Raw genomic sequence first — 21737 nt, forward strand, 5'->3', positions numbered from 1 at the left:
TTAAGAGTGTCTACCTCTCCCTCTTCCCCTTGCCCCTACTCCCCACCCCTGGTGCATGCACACACAGATTCCAAAAAAGACAGATTAAAAATTACACTACCAGTTGCCAAAAATCCACAAGTTTTGTAACACGTTTTTCTGCAAATGCAAAATGGTGCAATTCCTCTTAATATATTGATCCAAGTTCTATATCCATTTTCCACCCATTTACAGGGAATCTTATCTTTAGATAATATCTATTTGTGAAAGATAGGTTCATGCATTGCAGCACTGTAATAGCACATGTTTGGAAACAGGTTAAAAAGGGTCTGGAGCAGGTTAAAGAACTACGCATATCCATACAATGGAAGAGTATTCAGTTGTAAAGAAGGAAGTTCAATCTATAGGTAATGATTCGGAGAGATACCTAAAATATATTAGTGAATAAAAGGGGCAAAATAAGTCCTCTATCTCAGTTTCCTTATTTTGGCAAGAGAAGCGGACATTTAAAGAAGAAACTGAATGGGAGCCTAGTAAGGATAAAGTTAGAATAGGCTAGCTGGGGGCAAGAAGGGAGACAGACTTTTCAGTGTTTGCCTTATTTTAATTATGCTTTTTGAGCTACATTAATATATTACCTGTTTTTAAAAATGCATTTAGGGACGCCTGGGTGGCTCAGTTGGTTAAGCAGCTGCCTTCGGCTCAGGTCATGATCCCAGCGTCCTGGGATCGAGTCCCGCATCGGGCTCCTCCTTGCTCGTCAGGGAGCCTGCTTCTCCCTCTGCCTCTGCCTGCCATTCTGTCTGCCTGTGCTCACTCTCTCTCGCTCTCTCTCTCTCTGATAAAATAAATAAAATCTTAAAAAAAAAATTAAAAAAAAATTAAAAAATAAAAATGCATTTAGTAAACCTTTAAGACAGATGCTGAATGAATTAAAACCATGAGGTCAAATTTTTTTAAATAAAAGGTTGCAGAGTGACTGCCTACAAAAACAAAATGGGAAATATTTTTTGGTGTTTAAAAAATTTATAACTTGCAGTTATATTTAGAATGTACTAAGCTGAGACCTTTTTAAATTCTTACAAAAATTGTTCTACTTTATGTTATACAATTAATTTTTAGGGAGTCCCTAATATTTTAACAGAATCTTTCATTTTTGGGAAAAATTTTAATAAAAGACCATTACTTACCTGATAAATATTTCTTTTCATAGGGGACTAAAATACAAAAGAAAATAAAAATTAATATTCAAGTATGATTTATTCTAAGTTCACCTTTAAACACCTTCAGAATAGTTAAAAATGAACCCCTTATTTAATAGTTTAATATTATCCCATATTTCTTTTGGTCAGTTGTGCTTTCCATTTGAACAAAGGTTTTGTTTGTTTTTAAAGAAGATACAGAGGTCTAATGTAATGCATTAGCTTGGCTGGTGGAAAAGGATTAGGTAACTCAAAAAGTGAGGTAAACAAGAGAGAATTTTGGTAGAGTCTGTAGAAAACAAAGCTAGGAAAATTAAAGTGTACACCTGTGACCTCATTAGTATAAATTTGTAAACTTTCTGATGTTTCAAAGTTTTAAAAAAATCTGGCTTATAATAATGGTGCCCTGGGACTTCGTATATGAAAAGATCCAACTTTTTAAAAATCCAATAAATACTGGAGGTTGAATTCAGCTACCATAAAACTATGAGGAATTTAATATAGTCACTATAAACTATATTTTTCTTTTTTGTCTCAGGGTGAGACAAAAAAGAAAAAAATGTAAACTAAGATGTAAAGGGAAAAATAGCTTTGGTTTACAGAAGTAGAAGGGGGTAAATCCTAAAGAGGCAAAATGGGCAAATGGCCAGTGTGTCTCAGGCATCCTGAATTTTGAAGTTCTTATTTTGAAGTTTTAAGTGTTTTTAATGAGAACACAGTTCTAAAACTTAGAACATTGATGTTTAACAATAATATCAAAATACTGTGGGACACAATAATTATGTTCATTAGAAAGCATTCTGATGGGGAGGAGGGGACCGCTGGGGCCGGGGCGGGGGGCGGTGATGGGTGGGTAGAGGGGCAGGGGCCAGATTCAGAGTTCACCCTTTGGGAAAAAGGAAAAAAGAAAAGCATTCTGATGGGTCAGAAGAAAAACTACACTTCAGTCCAGAACAAATTATAAACTACAATGTGGTTTTTCTTCATTTGTCTAAACAAAGGATGACAGTACTTGTACAGGGTCAAATTCTTCGTAAAGAATTTGAGTCAGGAGTCAGTATTCTTCACCATTTCTGTTTAATCAAACCAAATGCAAGGAAGCTAATGGTAATTCAAACAACAGAAGAAATTTTTAACTTCTTGCAGGCTCTTAAGTTTAGCAGATAGAATAAAAGTATGCCTGGTTCACATGATCTGGTCATACCTCTGAAATTTAAGAGAAATACATTTGACTTCTGGGAGACTTGACAGCAAACCATCCTAATATGTTCTGAAGTCTTTCTTACTCCCTCTAATTTACTGAGGCATACCTGGCTCAAAATTATTTTAAAACCAGCCCTACCTTCCCTACCCTCCAGGAATGGAAAAAAGTCTTCAGTTATACTTACTAGCTGCTTTACAAAGGGTTCCTCCCATAGAAGAAATTTCACAATTTCCTTTTTTCCATTCACCCGTCTTGGTGTGCAAAAAGGCACAGGTGTCAACTAGGTCTTCACCATCTTCTTGGTCTGTCCACTTATCAAATGTCATATTTGACTTATCAAACCACTTGAAACTTGCATCTGTCAGTTAAGAATATTTTCATTATTATGAAAGTTTTAAACTTCGAGCCATAGAAAAGGGTCTAGGATTAAAGGTGGGAAGTTACTAAGGTATGTCTTATCAAAACTTGATTGTAGGATTTGAATTAGGAAGAGTATATCTTGTGTACAAGCAAATCAAAGGTATTGGTTCAAGAAGTGCCTGGGTGGCTCAGTTAAACATCTGCCTTCAGTTCAGGTTATGATCTCGGGGTCCTGGGATGGAGATCTGAATCAGGCTCCTTGCTCAACAGGGAATCTGCCTCTTCCTCTCTCCCTACCCCTATCCCTCAACCCCACTCAGGCTCTCACTCTTTCTCTCTCTCTCCTGCTCTCTTTCAAATAAAATCTTAACCAAAAAAAAAAAAAAGTATTGGTTGAAGAAGGTTCCATGGATGAGTGTATGGGTGGCTCAGTTGGTTACACATTTGACTCTTGATTTCAGCTCAGGTCATGATCTCCGTGTTGTCAGATCAAGCCATGTGTTGGCTCTTTGAGGGGGATGGAGCCTGCTGGGTTTTCTCTCTCCCCCTTCACCTTCTCTTTAAAAAAAAAAAAAAAAAAGTTCTTGAAAAGAAAATAATACAGTAACATTTTCATGGGGAAATAGCCAAGAAAATTAAAATATTAATAGTAAACTTAGTAGTTTCATTTTATTATCTATGAGCTTTCTGTTTTCTACAGGGACACTAAATACATATTGTAACTCTGATAGTTCAGTTTAGCTTTATCCTGTTGCTGACACAAACATTAATATTTATGACCCTAGCATATTACAAAAATTTGAGCCTAGAACCATATTTTACTACAGACAAAAGAATTAGCTTTGATTCTTCTGTGTGAAACACACTGAGCTCTTCAGGGAAAAGCTGCAGTCAGTGCAGGTCAAGTACTGGGTACAGGATGCACACTGAATATACTATACCTGGACACCACAGAAAACATCAACTTGAACTAGAGAACTAAAGAATCTCAAAGTCATCAATTTTAGTACCATTTTAAAAAAGTGATTTCCTACAAGGGTAAATATTACTTACCATCTGTGTCAAAAAACATGCCTAGTAGGATATTGTCTGGACCCTTCCATTGCTTTTTCAAAGTATCCAGTATAAAAGCATTTTCTTCTTCATTATGTATGCTTACCATGTCTGCTCCTGAAATTATTTTTAAAAGGGAAAAACAAAGCATATTTCCAGAATCAATGAAAATCACATGAAGTATATAAGAATTATGCATTGTTATAATGCATAATTATAATATAATGCTCTTGTAATAATTACACTTTTATACCTTTTTAAAAATTTAGCTTGAGAATATGCACATTTCTGAAAATATGAGAAAAGTTAAAATGACAGCATAAATTGGGCAGAATCATTCTATACTGTTTCAGTCACACAGAGTTGGTAGGTATTTTACAGACAAGGGAACAAAACCTCGTGCAAAACTTGAGCAATAAACACATGTTCTGCATCTCTCAACTTTGCTTTTTCCCATGACTACTGCCGCTAGCACCCATGGTTTCTCCTGTCCTCACTTCACTACAGTAAGGAAGACAAGCTCTGACCATATCCGGGAAAATTGAAAAGTTCAAGGGCAACTTGCCAGAACAACTCCAAGACCCTGTGAAGGTCAAGCACCAGTCTCTCTGACCTGCCTCATTTAACGGCCTTCCCATGCCTGCTGCCCAAAGCCTTGTGCCTTCCCGTATTTGTCTGTGTGGTCCTTAAAAAGTCCTGGCTTTGGGAAGTGGACTGATAGAAGAGGTCCTCGTTCTCACTGGTTAGCTCATTCTTCCTGGGACTATCTCACATGATTCCAGAATAAAGAGCAGCAGCCATCCATACTGTACGTCTCACCTACATGCGCTGCTGTTGTCCTCACAGTCTGTAAGCTACCTGTCCATATAAGCACCCTATAAATATCAGGAGTAACTACTTTTCTGAGAGAGACTGAACCCTATTTCTTAACCTAGACAAAGATTCTCTTGCAAATTAAAAAGCATTCCACTTTTAAAAAAAAAAAAAAAGATTTTATTTATTTGACAGATGACAAGTAGGCAGAGAAGCAGGCAGAGAGAGAGAGAGGAGGTAGCAGGCTCCCGGATAAGCAGAGAGCCCGATGCAGGGCTCGATTCCAGGCCCCTGAGACCATGACCTGAGCTGAAGACAGAGGCTTAACCCACTGAGCCACCCAGGCGCCCCAACACATTCTATTTTCTATACTCCAACCAATACAACTACATGGAGAAATGAAGAAAAAATCTTGCACACTCTTAAACTGCATACTTCCAAAATCATCCTGACTTCACAAAGGCTCCTGAAATCATCAGACTCTTAGTTCACCTGGAGCAGGCATCAGTGTCACCTGGAGGGCTTGTTAAAACAGCGCTCCGCCACACCCCAAGTTTCAGGTTCAGCCAGTGTGAGATGGGGCCTGAGAACTGACATTCCTAACAGATTCCAGGTGATGCAGGGACCACATTTTGAGGATTATAGGAGTTTAAATCATAGTCTACTATATTTATGACATCACACTGAAGTTAATATTTTCCTAAGTTAACAAATGGAAAAGACAGAGCTCCTGTTACGTACTGATAATGGTTTAAAAAAAAGAAAATTTGTATTAGGTGACCACTTCTACATCTTTTAAAAGAGGCAGACAGAAATATTTAACTACAGGGGAAAGAAAATTACTACAGGGCCAAAAAAATCTCCCCAAAGTTATACTGTATTATTAAGAAAATCACAAACCAGCACACTAAAGCTCCATTATAAACAAAGAAGCAAATACTTTAATAGGAGAAAAAAAATGGTTTCAAGACTGTAAAAAAGACAACCTCACAGAAGCAAATAAAACAAAAGAAATGCGTAAAAATGCAATCTCACTGGTAAATCAAAATTAAAATAAGCAGACTTCCACGCTTACAGATTAAACAGTGCTGACCTTGGGTATAACAAAACAGGAATTCAAAAGTGGTTAGGTGGAGTAAAAGTTAGTATAGCCTTTTTGGAAACAATTTGGCAAAAGTGTCAAAAGTCCTAAAAACACATTAGTTGAGCCAGCAATCCTTCTGATCTATAGTTAGACACGTTATCCATTTCGCCACTGGCCCTCTTTGACCCAGCAATCCTTAACAATTATGCTAAAACAATCGTAAGCTCTGTGCTCATTAAACACAATTATTAATGGTCATCACATATTTCTGACAAAGACAAAATAATAGCCAATATTAGAGGAATGATTAAACCAGTTACGGAATTTCTATATACGAGATTAATGTACAGTTGTTAGGAAATATGCATTGTATTTTTACTGCCACAGATATTTTTAAGGGAAAATGCAGATTATACAGCAGTTTGCCACATACGATCCCTTTTCTTATATATATATATTTAAAAAGCATTTGATATAAATTTGCCTAGGGGGGAAAAGTCTTGGATACTTCCCAAAATGTTAACAGTCATTACATTTCCTTAGAGTAGTGCAATTTAGGGTGATTTTGTTTTATTTTCTTTTCAAGATTTATTCATTTATTTTAGAGGAAGAGAGAGTGCGGTGGGGAGGGGCAAACAGAGAGGGAGAGAGAACCTCTGGCAGACACCCCCCTGAGCAAGGAGCCTGACAGGCAGCTTGATCCCACAACCCTAAGATCACAACCTGAGTCAAAATCAAGATTTAGATGCCCAACCGAGCTACCCAGGCACCCCTGATTTTGTTTTATTTTTAAAATATCTGCACATGTTTTTCTCATTTTTTATAGTGACCATGCATAAACTGTGCAATTACCATAAATCTTTAAAAGAAGAAAAATAAGATTGACCTTTAAAACACTTAATACTTTAATCCAAAGTTAGGATTCAATGAGGTTCCCTGAGTCATTGCTTGATTTTTAAAAACTCTGTGATGGTTTTCTTATCATTTCCAGCTGCCTGTCTATTGAATGTCATACAGACTTTTAATCTGTTTCACCCTGATACTTACTTGTACTTACTTGTGAAATGTGACCAGAATGCCACTCCAGAAAAATTCTCAAGGGAAGTATTTAACTAGGTTATAGTTTAGGCTTAAGTGTTCAGAGATGAGTTTTTCATCCTTTTCTTTGACCTTGTGGCAGCCAATGGAACTTTAATGATTCTTAACACTGTAATCTAATTAAATACTGTATAAACTTAAATTACTGTGTCAGGCAAATAAGACACACTTTCATTTTCTTTAACAAATGACAGCATAAGTCCCTGAAGAATGCATGTGCTCTAGAAAATTTTTTTTACAATGCATTACCAGTGACAGTACCTGCTGAGATGTAATTTGGGTCTTTAATTCTTTTTATATCTAGTGACATAGCTCACAAATCACAAAAAGGAAAGACTAAAAATATTTATTTTTTTCTATTATAATGATAACATTATAAATTAAAGGTAAATGTTGCAAAATAAGAAAAATTTTAGCTTCTTACAATTTTTTTTCCTCATTATGAATAATGAGAGGGTAATGTCAAGTAAATTTGCAAAAGCCCTGGGAATATTTCTAAATATAGCTCTCTATAGCCCAAAAGGTTAACAAGTCATTTGTTTTCTAAACCCCTAATGATAGGTTTAAGGATTTTGTACCGCTGGGAAGATTTTATAAATCCAAATGTAAATATTCTAGTACTCTTTATGCTTTTTGTTCTTCATAGCAAACCCTGAATTCATGTCCACCTACCACTCTAAACCAAAACAGTACTCTAGCCAAAAATAAATATGAGCATTATTAATTAATTTTAGCTAATTGCCTAATTCATCAAAGAACTGGATATTTCCAGAGTGGAAATGAATACAGAGGATTATCAAATAAATGGTAAGGTTAACAGAAACATATGAGAAAGCTTAAAAAAATCTAATTAGTAAGACAAACTGAATTTATAAATTTTAACTGGGGAAAAGAGAGGTATTTTTTTAGACACAAGATAAATTTTATAAGCAAATTTGTACATAACAATTTAAAACCTCCAAATGGTATCCTGCTTGAACAAGTAGAATTAATGGACTCCAAAACAAGTCACAAAGTTCCTGGGTGTTTCCAATTTTGTTTTGCTTTGTTTGCTAAAGAAAAATGGCAAATATGAAACAAAAGAAAAACACCTCACTATACACTGAGTTGTAGAAGTCGGTCAACAAATATTAATTATACCTCTATACTGTAAGCAGTTGCTTACCTGCTTAAAAGAAGTATTAAAGCCAGACAGTGAACCTTGTGCTTCATACAAGCATACGAGTACAGGAACGTGTCTCTTCTTGGTTCTCAGACTCAAATATAATTTGAATTATAAATCTATATCTAAGAATACCTAATATAAGTGATTTTTTCAAAAGAGAGTAGAAAATTATTATGGAGGAACCCCATTTAAAAAATCCCTATTATTTGCAGCACCTGGCTGGGTAAGCCGGTAAATCATGCGATTCTTGATCCCAGGGTTGTGAGTTCGAGCCCCACGTTAGGTGTAGAGATAACTTAAAAATAAAATCTTTCCGGGGCGCCTGGGTGGCTCAGTGGTTTAAGCCACTGGCTTCGGCTCAGGTCATGATCTCAGGGTCCTGGGATCGGGTCCCGCATCGGGCTCTCTGCTCGGCAGAGAGCCTGCTTCCCTCTCTCTCTCTCTCTGCCTGCCTCTCCATCTACTTGTGATTTCTCTCTGTCAAATAAATAAATAAAATCTTAAAAAAAAAAAAAATAAAATAAAATCTTTCCAAAAAAGTTCCTATTATTCAATTTCTTTAAAATGAAGCCATACTGGTAGATTGGAACTTTTGTCTTGTTCTTAAAGAATCAATATTCCACACCATTTGGCAGGTATAAGTTTCTCCAAGGGGAACAATACGTATTGAGTACTATGTGGCACTTAATAGGATTAAACACTTCTTTGCTTACATTCATTCCTTCCATAATTATGATTTGATATTCTTCCAAAATGTCATACTGGTTGGTTGTCAGGAATTGTGGCTTTTTTTTTTTTTTTTTTTTTTTTAGGTAAAGGGCATTTTAAAATGCTGGAGTTATTAATAAGTCTAAGATAAAATTTAATGAAATGATCAAGAGATTTTAGATCTCATGCAGTAATAAAAAGCACTTCTAGAAAATCAAGGACTCTCCTATCACCATCAGAGAGATTTCCACCGAAAGAGATGTTATTTCACATCCTAGTTTCAGTTTGAACTTTTAAGAATCACAACAGTTGGGCGCCTGGATGGCTCAGTGGGTTAAGCCTCTGCCTTCAGGTCAGGTCATGGTCTCAGGGTCCTGGAATCGAGGCCCACATCAGGCTCTCTGCGCTGCTTCCTCCTCTCTCTCTGCCTACCTCTCTGCTGACTTGTGATCTCTCTCTGTCAAATAAATAAAAGAAATCTTAAAAAAAAAAAAAATTAAAGAAAAAAATAAGAATCACAACAGTTTGAGGCTTAACAGCAAGGATGTACTTTTGGCCAAACAGCCAAATATATAAAGAGCACCCAGGCACACGTTTTTTTTTTTTGTTGTTTATTTATTTATTTATTTATTTATTTATTTTTAAGATTTTATTTATTTGACAGAGAGAGATCACAAGTAGGCAGAGAGGCAGGCAGAGAGAGAGAGGAGGAAGCAGGCTCCCTGCTGAGCAGAGAGCCCGATGCGGGACTCGATCCCAGGACCCTGAGATCATGACCTGAGCCGAAGGCAGCGGCTTAACCCACTGAGCCAGCCAGGCGCCCCAGGCACACGTTTTTAAAAATGACATTTTGAGGAGCGCCTGGGTGGCCCAGTTGGTTGGTCCCAGGTCCCAGGTCCCAGGATCAGTCGAGGGCAGGCTGTCTGCTCAGTGGGGAGACTGCTCCTCCTGTTCCCCCTGCTTGTGTGCGCAAGCAGGTTCACGTGCTCTCTCTCAAATAAATAAATTTTCTTAAATGACATATTTATTTGAAATATTTAACAATGTAACGTTGTAAATATATTTTCCAGGGAACACTGAGTGTGTCTGCTAGCAAATAGCCTTTTGCTTCTTTTTCTCCAACATACACTTCGCTATCACAGCTTCCCTTCATGGCCCCATCGGACTTCCGCCCACACTGCACACCCAAAACAGCACTCCCAAGGGCAGAATAGCAGCAGAGCGATTAACAGCTATGGCCCTAAAATCTGATCCTGACCTGGTTTGAATCCTGGCTCTGTCAATTACTACCTGCATGACTTTCAACAAATAACTGAACTTCATTTCTCCCCTTGATTAAAGGAGGCTAATAATATAAACCACCTGGTAGTTATGTAAGGATAATCAAACCCACCTGGTGCCTGGCACAGGGTACGCACGTGAAAAAGATAATGCTGTTGCTAAGCTTCTATCACACAGCTCTGGACAGGACTGTCTAACAGCTGTCTTCCAACTCAAAGCTTAAATATATACCCAACTCCACAGTGTGGCTGCTGCATTATATAATAAAAATTGTTCATTTATTACAAGGACCCAGGTGTAAGTGAGATATGCCAAAACGATTTTTTGAAGAAATGTGTGAACACCATTTATGGCTGTGGAAAAAAAATAAGAAGAGTAAGCGCCTTACCATGGTCAGTACACTGATTTCTGACGTCCTCTATGCTTTCTACTTTGATGGCTTCTTTAAGAAAAACGTAACAACTGTCTTGGAACTGAACCCAGGCAGATGAAGGACAGTCTATGTGGAAAAAGAAACACTGTTAAATAACTTGGGAAGAATTCCGTGAACTCCTAAAGATACCAGATATTAAATTTTGAAAGAAAAAAAGAATTTAGACACAGAGCTCTGTTAAAGTAAGAAATCGACTAGTGTGATGGGAATTTATTTTTTTCCATTCTACATTTGGGAAAAGAGAAATGTGCCAATGATTCTCTTCTGATTTGACAGAGCAAAGATACAAGCCTTTAGGGTGTTTATGAATTCAGACTTATAAATTACAGCATTATTACCAAGGCAACAAACTATCAAGAAGGACAACCAATCGGAATTACCAGCTCTTTTTGAAGGTTATCTTTGCAGTATTTAGTAACAATTTCAAAAGTCTCAAGAGTTCTGCAATAGCCTTTTTAAAAATTATACTTCCAAGAGCAGAGACAAGTTGCCAAATTATGAATAGACAAGTTTTCATATTGCACAGGAAAACAAGATTGATGTTCTTATGAACCTTCTTAGTTTAAAACCTCATCAAAGCAGATTCTTTGAATTAGTTCTATGAAACAGAATCATATCTCTTCCTCGTAGTTGTAAGTAGAATGGCACCTCCTTCAATATCTTCATCTTTTTGTTGTTGTTGTTCATTATAAATGTGTACATTTGTAAGCCATGGCTCTGAAATGTCATTAGTTAGCATGAGCTTACTTTCCAAAAGTAAGCCTTGAAGAGCTTGATTTCACTGACCAGAATGGAGAAAAGGGGAGGATTTTACTGAATTCCAGTGACTAAAAAGAGCTTAATCTAAATCCCTATTCCCTTAGGTCTATGTAGGGAAAATCGCTACGACTTTTACCTAGCTTTATTTTATTTATTTATTTTTTTTACCTAGCTTTATTTTTAAGTTCTCTGTGTATTGTAATTTTAATATGAACAAGTAAAAAAATGCCCTACTATAAAGATCAGAATTTAACCATCAGCAATGTTAATCTAAACTCCACAACCTTGAGTTTACCAAACTCAGAACATGGCAGAGACCATTAGTTGTCCCCTACTTGAACCCTTTTTCTTGCCCTGGTGTATTTTTTCTATTTTATTTTATATTTTGGGGGGAGGTTTTTTGATATCAGCTTCTCATATAGCACAGAATACATGTCCACCAAGCTAAATTGTTTTCCAGTCTTCCAGTAACTTCTGGATAATGAGCTGTGAGCTGAAGCAAACCATGCAAATTGCCTTTAAAAGGAAGGAGTATGCTCCCTGGATCATATATACCCTTTCCCACTGGCCAAAATGTACTCAGCCATCTTCAATCATGTAAACAATGGAAATAGCCTAGGAATAACAAAGCAACAGGGATCCTACACGGAACCATCATATCACACTCAGATTAATGAGAGAAAGAAATAAACTGATTTGTCAAGTCATCGGTAATTCAGGTCATTGTTGTTACAGGAGGTGGGTCCACAACCCGATACTAGAGGCTACTTAAAACTGTCCTCATGGTGAGACCTGAATTTTCCCCAGCCTCATACTGCTACATTTAGTGGTTAAATCCTCCAAGGTGGGGGCTCAATCTGTGGAACACGTCATTCCTGATCGCGTGATTGTAGGTTCGAGCCCCACCTTTTACGTCGAGGATACTTAAAAATGAAAAATAAATCATGCAAGATGTACTGAGAGTTTGCATCTCAAGTTACAATTTATTTTGTATACAGGTTTTTTCCTTCCTGCTGTCCTAGAAGTACTTGCATTACACATGTGACTACCTTGGCTTGAACTCTGGTTGGAATCTAGAACTCTGTCAGTGTGGTGGCTTAAAGGTAGTTGTAGGGATATTCCAAGAGCATTTACTTAATAAAACACTAAGTTAAAAAAAAAAAAAAAACCTGGGTGTAAAATATATGTGCAGTACAATCCCAGGAGTTAAAAAGCAAGGAAGTCCAGAAATGGTTAGGAGCTGGAGAGGCCAGACACATCTGGAGGCACAGGGTTCAGGGAGGGTGAAAACAGGATGCGCGGGGCAGCTAGGGCCTCGGACTCTCCTCCTGAGAAACAGTACTCAGCCATCGTGCTTTCACCTGGGCTGCCCTCTCTGCAAATGTGGTCCTTACTCAGAGGAACTCTTTTAGATTTAACAAAGAAGTGAAGTCATGGTATTTGTCTTTCTCCGTCTGACTTACGTCACTTAGCAGTGTACCCTCCAGGTCCATCCATGTTGTCACAAGGGGCAAGATCTCGGTATTTTATGGCTGAGCAATATTCCAGGGTGTGGTGACGTATTGATCTTTATTCACCTGTGGATGGACCCTTGGGCTGCAGCCATATCTTGGCTACTGTAAACTATGCTACAATAAACACAGGGATGCATACGCCTTTTCAAATTATCTTTTGTTTTGGGGGGCTAAATACCCAGTAGTGGAATTACTGAATCACAGGGTAGATCTATTTTTTATTTTTTGAGGAAGCTCCATACTGCTGTCCACAGTGGCTGCACCAGTTTGCATTCCCACCAACAGCGCATGAGGGTTCCCCTTCTCCACATCCTCGCCAACACCTGTTATTCTCAAGGTATTTTAAAATTTCCTCTTTGGTGTCTTCACTGACCCATTGGTTGTTTAGTAGCATGTTGTTTAGCCTCTAAATGTTTGCAGGGTTTTTTCCCCATTTTTTTCTTGTACTCGATATCTAGTTTCATACTAAATATTTGTTGGAAAATATGCTGATAGGATCTCAATCTTTTTAAATGTATCGAGACCTGTTTTGTGGCCTAACGTGAACTATCCTGGAGAAAGTTCCACGTGCACTTGAAAAGAATGTCTTGGTTCCTTATATGTCTGTTAAGTCCATCTGGTCTGATATGTTGGTTAAGGCTGCTGTTTCCTCATTGATGTTCTGTCTCGATTTCTTTCTGTTGATGTAAGTGGGGTGTTAAAGTCCCCGTCTATTATTGTATTCCTGTCAATCTCTCCCTTCAGGTCTGTTAATATCTGCTTTATATATTTGGGTCCTCGTATATTGGGTGGACAGGTATTTGTAATTGCTGTATTCTCTTGCTGGGTGGATCTCTCTCTCATTATGTCATGACCTTGTCTCTTGTTATACTCTTTCTTTTAAAGACTGTTTGGTCTAACAGAAGTATTGCTACCCAGCTTTCTTTCCATTTGCATTTGCATGTAATATCTTTTTCCATTCCTTCACTTTCAGTCTACATGTGTCTTTAGGTCTGAAGCGAATCTTTTAGGCAGCATATAAATGGGTCTTGGCTTTTGTTTTTGTTTCTTTTAAGTAAGCTCTATGCCGGTGTAGGTCTTGCATTCACAGACCCAAGAACAAGAGTTGCATGCTTTACCAACTGAGCTGCCAGGCAGGCGCCCTGGTCTTGTTTTTTTAATTTTTTTTTAATCTAGTCAGTCACCCTGTATCTTTTGATTGGGGCATTTAGACCATTTACATTTAAAGCAGTTCTTGATAGCTACGTACTTACTTACTGCCGTTTCTTTCATTGCTTTCCGGCTGCTTTCATAGTTCTCTCTGTTCCTTTCCTCTTCTCTTGCTCCTTCCCTTGTGACATGACTCCCTATAATGTTGTCTTTGGATTCCTTTCTCTTTAATTTTTTGTGTACCTGTTATAGGTTTTTGGTCTGCGGTTACCATGAGGCTCATATATAAGCATCCTATGTAAACAGCAGCCTATTTTAAGTTGATGGTCGCTTAAGTTGGGACACATTCTAAACACACTACATTTTTACTCCCCCCCACCACATTTTATGTCTGACACCACGGGGTACAACTTTTTATTTTGTGTATCCCTTGACTGTGGATATAACTGACTTTACTACTTCTGTCTTTTAACCTTGGTACCAGCTCTTAGTAGTAGTTGATCCCCTACCTTTACTCTGTATGTTTCCTTTGACCCATGAATTTTTTTCTTCATAATCTTACTTCTATTTGTGGCCTTTCCTCCCTAAAGAAGTCCCAGTTTAGTGGGACTTCTTCTAAGGCCAGTTTAGTGGTGATGACCACATCTCAGCCCTTCCTACCCTTCTCAAAATGGCTTTTCTCCCCCATCTTTAGTTGGGGAAGAGCTGCTCTGCTAGTATTCAGGTTGTTCACAGAGATGGTTGATCTGCATGTTGTTGTAGACTTGCTGTGCCCATGGAAGGGCTGAGCTCAGGATGCTCCTACTCTGTACCTTGAACTCCCAGCCTCTGGTGTTTCTTTAAGTCGTTCTTTAAGTATCTATTAAAAATTCCCTCAGTTTTTTATTATCTGCAAATACCTTTATACTGCCCTCGTGTTTTAAGGATATTCTTGCAAATACAGAATTCTAGATTGTCAGTTTATTTTTTTATTTAAGATGAATTTTATAGTTTTGGGCTTCCGTCATTCTTATTGAGAAATTAGCTGTCTGTCTGATGCCCTTTCTGGCTGCTTGCAAGATCTTGTCTTTGTATTTTAGCAGTTTGAAAGTGGTATGCTTAGTGGTGTGTGTGTGTGTGTGTGTGTGTGTGTGTGTGTGTGTGTTTTAAATCCTGCTACTAATTCAGTGCACTCATTGAATCTATGGCTTATTTTCATTGATCTCTTTTGGAAAGTTCTTGGCCGTTATTCCTTCAAATAACACTTCTATTCCATTTTCTCTCTACTCCGTTTCTGGGCCTCAAATTATGTTTATGTCAGACTTTGCATCATGTCCCAAATATTCCCGTTGCTCCTTTTCATATTTTTAATACTTCTGGCTCTCCATACTATTATCTTGTTCTTTCTGGTTTACTAATCTACTCTTTAGGTTTTAACAAATCTGCTGTTATGCCCGTCTATTGAGTTCGTAATGTCAATGCTTCTTCAGTTACAGACCAATTTGTTTGTATTTTTGTAGTTTCTGGACCTCTGGTGAAGTTCTTAATTTTATTATCTATATTCTTGAACTTCTTAGTTATTTTAAAGTCCATTTCTGATAACTTTAATTTCTGGGTTGCCTTCAGTCTATTTTTGTTTCTCTTTTCCTTTGGCCTATTTCTTGTTATGCCTGGTATATGTTTGGTTTATTTTTAAATCAAGTACCAGACACTGTGTAGGAAAAAATGCAGAGGCTCTAGATGATACTATTCTCCTCTGGAAGGGACTCCAGTAGGAAGGTTGGGTATTGACAATTACCTTAACAGAGTCAAGGTTTGAGCTGACCTGCGGGGGTGTTAAAGCCTTTAGGAGGCTCAATATCCATGGAGTCCAAAGAAAGCCTGGATACTAAGTATAGCCTCTCTTCTTTGGCAAGTTAAAACTCAAAATTCTATCTCCTTAACACCATGAGAATGCCCAGAACTCTGTTCTTCCTTTTGCTGCCTAAGATTCTGGCAACTCTCCTAGGGGGAAAAGTTAATATACGCAATGTTGGTCTCACCTCAACAAACGGCCAGAGCAGCTCTCTGCAAATATGATTTTTATAGAATTTTATCTAGAACTTCTAGTTATTCTCCCCACCTGGTTATAGCCAGAAGCAGAGTTCCCTTTTTCACATCTTTGAACAAGTTATTAATAATTGTTCATCCATCTACCCATTTACTGACCAACTCCTTTATGTCAGATCTAATGGTCAGTGCTAAGGGGTAAGGAGAAAGGGATATAAAGAGGAATGAGTCCTTCACGTAAAGTGCTCACTCTGATGGGAGAGTTAAATACACACACATAACAGATATTACAAAGGTATGATGGATAAAATATAACACAAGGGGTGCCTGGGTGGCTCAGTGGGTTAAAGCCTCTGCCTTCAGCTCAGGTCATGATTCCAGGGTCCTGGGATCAAGCCCCACATCGGGCTCTCTGCTCAGCGGGGAGCCTGCTTCCTCCTCTCTCTCTGCCTGCCTCTCTGCCTACCTGTGATCTCTGTCTGTCAAATAAATAAATAAAATCTTTAAAAAAATATATAACACAAGACAATAAAGAGTAAATAACTTATAAAGTTAAGAAACACTTCAAAAAGAAGGAAGTAATTTGAGCTACAACTTACAGGATAAAGGAGTTTGCCATCTATGAAAGGAAAAAGGAAAAGAAATCCCAAAACAGAAGGAGTACCACAGAAAGCACAATGATAAGCACCTACTAAGGAGCCAACACATAAACTATTATCATTATCAGGTAGGAGGAAGGAGAAGAGGGAGGGGACTGCCTACTTCACTCATTCAGTATAAGTGCAAGACATGATAGACAAAATAAACAGTCATTTCTAGAATGAAACCCAAATAGTCACAAGGGGAGATACTGTCAACTGCAAATTTTGATTTTCATCTTTTTTTTTCTTCTGTTTTCTTCTGACTCCTTTTGTTGCCTTTTCTTTATCCTTATAAAATTAAAAAAAAATCTTAAACGGAAACAGACTCCATTAGCATGTTTGATGACACCTAAAACGACTTTCCGTATCACTGGAAGTTCTTGAATCACAAGCTGACAAAGGCTGTCATATTATTTCCAGTCAAAGCTACACATAATATTTTCTACTGATAATACATAAGAATATAAAAAATAATTTTTGCAATATGCTTTATATGGAATAAAGCAAGTCTATTCAATACACAAAAATATAATCAACACCAAATGAGGTCAATTTATAAATTACTTCTTTGTACACTTGTAGTTCCTATGTTTTATGAAAGCTTTAGAACTCTGCTTTCTAAACCACCTATTGGTTAAAGTCTACTCTTACTTCAGGGGCAGCTTGTGGGTCAATTCTCTGTGGAGTGTCCAACCCTCATCTTCCTAGAGCCTCAGACTCCTCTGAACTTTGAACTTTCTGGACTTTGCATTACAACATGGATGAGAAACCTTCCTGGTTACAAGGAGTAAAGACCTGCTCAGGTTACCTCAAATGATAGACATTTACTGTATGGATACATAGGATAATCTGAAGACGCCATCTCATCAAATAGGCCTCGTAAGGTTTTTATACTAGGAACTCCCTTGAGTGGCTGCCTAGCCTAGAATAATCATCCTTTGATTTAGGTTAATTATCCCTCTTTTGATTAGTTGTGGCCCTGGCAGTGAGGGTAAGATGACACGAACCATGAGGACCTATGCATAAGAACCACAGGTAGCCATTATTCTTGGAAAAGGAGCTGTGTTGCCTTTGATAATCAACACTGATCAAATCGCCCTCTATGACAGTTATCTGATATTTACCCAGTTTTCCCAACTGGATTGTTAACTGCATGACAACAGAGACCATTTCTTAAATCTCACTGTACCCTCAATAATAACTATCATAGCACCTTACACATAATACAAGACAGAACACAGAGAACTAGAACAGGGCAGGGTTCTGGTAAGAACGTTAAGCTGCAGAGAAGTCTGGCTCTGACCACATCATCCCAGATATGTTACTTAATCTCACTGTGCCCTAGTTTGCTTATTTGTAAAACAGGGATAATGACAGTATTTATTCTCACAGTATTTATTTATTTGTTGTGAGAAAGGTGTTCTAGGTTCTAGATGCCATAGTGAACAAAAAGAAAAAACAAAAACAAAAAACTTGCCATCCTGGAGCTTATATTCTAGTTGAGGCAGATACACAAAGGCAAAATATGTTAGATGATGTTTTATATTCAGATGATATATTAGCGATCTATTGTTATGTAACAAACTAGCAACTCAAGACAACAAAAAAACCTTTCATTATCTCACACAGTTTGTCTGGGTCAGGAATTTGGAAGCAGCTACCCAGCTGGGTGATTCCAGTTTGGGGTTTCTCATGAAGCTGCAGTCAAGCTCTTTGCCAGGGCCACAGCCATTTGGAAACTGAACTGGGGTGGGAGGAAAAGTCTCCAAGAAGGCTGCTTCATGTGGACAATGCGTAGGTGCTGGCTGTAGGTAAGATGCCCAGATTCTCACCATGTGGACTTCTCCACAGGGTTGCTTGAGGGTCCCTGTGACATGGCAGGTGGCTTCTCTCAGAGCAAATGATTCTAATCCAGCCTTCAGAGTCACACTGTTATTTCTGCAATATCCTACTGGTTACATAGGTCACCCCTATTTAGTGCTGGAGTGAGCTACACAAAACTACGAATACCAGCATGAAAAAATCACTTGGGGCCATCTTGGAGACGAGCAACCCAAGATGGTGATAAATACTGAGGAGAAAAGTTAAAACAGGGAAGCAAGATCCTGGGTGTAGGGTAGGTGTGACGGCTGCAATTTTAGAAAGGTGTCTAAGAAAGATCTCATCATCAAGGTGACATATAAAAGTCTGCATAAGCCCAAGGAGAAAAGCCATGTGGAAATCTGGGTCAGACAGGGAATAGCAAACGTGGACCCCTGAGATGGGAACGAGGACGAGGATGGTGACGATGATGATGACAACAACTCAAAGACCACTGTTCAATAATTAAATAAGCAATACGTGGTAAGACAGCAAAAGTAAGACTCTATAGGCAGAAGAATACAAAACAAACTGTTAACTTCACTACCTCAAAATTTCAACTTCCTTGTCCTTAGGTTCATTTCAGCATTAGCAGTGACCTTCAGTTAATTCACCCCCGAACCCTCCTTCTCATGCTATCGGTCAGTGGGTGCCCTAGAAACCAGCTCTAAGCACTACTCAAGACATATATTTTTACTTTGAGAGGAAACGTGTTCAAGCAGAGGCTGGATACCTCTTATGAGGAAAGCTGTTGAGGTTCATGCACTTCATGAGCAGAAAGCTAAGCTAAGCCTCTCCTTCGATGCGAAGTTATCTCTGCTATAACCCCATTCTCATTAAAATCTTGTTTCCATTAAATGAATAAGTAAAATCTTTAAAAAATAAAAATAAAAATAAGAAAACCTTGTTTCGCTAAAATACTGCTGTAAGTTTTCAATTAGAGGTTCTATAATATCTTCTGTAAAAATATATTTCAACATGTAAACTTCACACACACACACACACACACACACACACACACAGCCTGCCCACAATGCTCTCTGCAGAGTGCTTTTCTATGACTCTTACTTCTTCACAGCTGTCCTGAAAGATAGGTAATTAATAATGCCTAAGTGACTCTTTATGGATTTTGACTTTATAATTCTGTTGACTCCATATATATAGAAATTCAGGAGCCTGATGAAAATTTTAAAAGCTTGTACTTAAGATTCTTAAAGTTTCTATATAGATCCTCTGCCTAAAATTACCATGTGCTAAAGAATAAAACGGCGTGTCTACAAGGATATTTGGCACTACCGATCAGTTCTAGCAGAACTCTCTGTTCTCTTATAATTTCTTAAGCAACCAGGCACAGCACAAGAGGAAGTGATCCTTGGAAACACTTGTTCTGAATGTTAACAAAGTGAAAGCAAAGACTGCATTTTTTCCCTTGGTCAATAATAAAACCTTTGCCCCTCTCCCACTAAGATATGAGTCACAGTGACTTAGCTTCCGCAAGAACAACTGTGGCAGACAAAGAGGACGAGCTGTTTATTATGTTTATTACGCAGCAAGGCAGGAGTGGGGCTCCAAGTCCCTAACTAATCTAGAGGGCCTGTGGCTGTACTCTGGGTTGCAAGATCTCCCTGAAGCACAAGAAAGTTCAGACACTCTTGACATTCCATTCCCTCTCCACATCACCCTCCCCAACTCACACTCCCTGATGTCTACCTCCAACTTCTCCTCTCCATCCCTTTGCAGAAGAGCTGTCATGAGATTTATTTATAGAATGGGGGTGCCAGTGTTACTCTGCACCTTTCTCCCTGGGCATCTCTGGTCCATTTTCTTATAGATTCAGTCTCGAGATCTGCCCTCAAAATCCAAAATAATCCACAAAAGAAATAAATACTTAATAGGTATCATAAAAAACTGTGGACACTGACCCTGTTGCAAAACTAGTTTTCAACAGAGAAGCACATTTTTGAATACTTCTCAACAATGAAAGAAGTCCTGAAATAATACCTAACTGTAATTTCACTTTCTCATTAGAAGAAAAAGAAACATTTATTAATGTTTCAGAATTTACAAAAACTATCTGAGATAATTTCCCGTAAAACATCACTGTGCCATTTACAAGAATTAGAAAAAGTTAGGGATGCCTGGGTGTCTCAGTGGGTTGAGGTCTGTCTTCCACTCAGGTCCTATCCTAGGATCCAGCACTGCATCAGGCTCCCTGCTTGGCTGGGAGCCTACTTCTCCCTCTGCCTGCTGCTCCCCCTGTTTGTGCTCTCTCTTTCTCTCTTTGACAAATTAAAAAAAAAACAAAAACAAAAACAAAAAAACAAAAAACAAAATAAGAATTAGAAAAAGTCACATCAAAAGATTAAATGATTTGATGCTTCAAATTCAATTATGATATCAGTTCATGACAAAAGTAAAGTAATTTGAAAGAAACTGAAATCTCATTATCCCCCTTATTTTAAAAATCATTCATTTAAAATTCTTGGTCCTTTTATTATAAATTACAATAAAGTGCAAAGATACAACTCAAAACAAAACAAAAATTCCTAAGACATTAAAGTCTCTGCTATTATGTATCTTCCTTCTGGTAAGCGGAAAGATAAGCAAGAAGATGATGAATAAACAAGATGCATTCAGACAGCATCGAGTGCTCTGAAGAAGATACAATATGGACATGAGAATGTGGGGCATTCAGGGAAGGCCTGAGGAGGTGAGATTTGAATGATGTGGGTGGGGGCAGCCATGGCAAGGACAGGGGAAGGGGAGGACAGTCTGGGCAGAAGAGCCTGCAGGTGGTTGAGTCCCCAGGGGCCCAGTGTGTATAAACACCGAACGGCTAGAAGAGCAGTGAAAGATAACCTCAGCAAGGAAGGTGGGGCACCCTCATCCAGGACTTGGAGGCTACGGCAATTCAAAATCCATATCCTAGATTCTGATCCACATGATGACCAGAGAAAGAAGACTTACTTTGACCAAGCTTATATCCACTCATCTCACGCCACCCATGGGCGATCACCTACCCAGTAAACAAAGTGATCAACTACTATGTGAAAAGTCACCATTACAGAAGAACTTTCGAAAAGGCATGCCACGGAACCTTACTTGAGAATTGAAACAATGGTTTGGGGGCGCCTGGGTGGCTCAGCGGGTTAAGCCGCTGCCTTCGGCTCAGGTCATGAACTCGGAGTCTGGGATCGAGCCCCGCATCGGGCACTCTGCTCAGCAGGGAGCCTGCTTCTTCCTCTCTCTCTGCCTGCCTCTCTGCCTGCTTGTGATCTCTCTCAAATAAATAAATAAAATCTTGAAACAATGGTTTGTTCATCGTGATTTTCAAGATAATGACGAAGAACATAAGATCACTTACACTAATGAACTCCAAAGTAACAGAGAACAGTAACAATGATTT

The 21737-nt window shown here is 38.3% G+C and overlaps 1 protein-coding gene across 2 annotated transcripts in view; it reads right to left on the minus strand.

Annotated features, from left to right (window-relative positions):
* LOC116597666 (CD302 antigen) overlaps window positions 1–21737 on the minus strand; it is a 133227-nt gene that overhangs the window by 6292 nt on the left and 105198 nt on the right. For both annotated transcript variants that reach the window (XM_032355692.1, XM_032355691.1), the window contains 4 exons: window positions 10336–10446; window positions 3799–3915; window positions 2570–2743; window positions 1170–1196 (listed from right to left, as the gene is read on the minus strand). In XM_032355692.1, the coding sequence (XP_032211583.1) occupies window positions 1170–1196; window positions 2570–2743; window positions 3799–3915; window positions 10336–10446 (429 nt within the window). The remainder of the gene's footprint in view (window positions 1–1169; window positions 1197–2569; window positions 2744–3798; window positions 3916–10335; window positions 10447–21737) is intronic.

This window comes from Mustela erminea, chromosome 8 (assembly GCF_009829155.1).
Source record: "Mustela erminea isolate mMusErm1 chromosome 8, mMusErm1.Pri, whole genome shotgun sequence".
Classification (NCBI taxonomy): domain Eukaryota; kingdom Metazoa; phylum Chordata; class Mammalia; order Carnivora; family Mustelidae; genus Mustela; species Mustela erminea.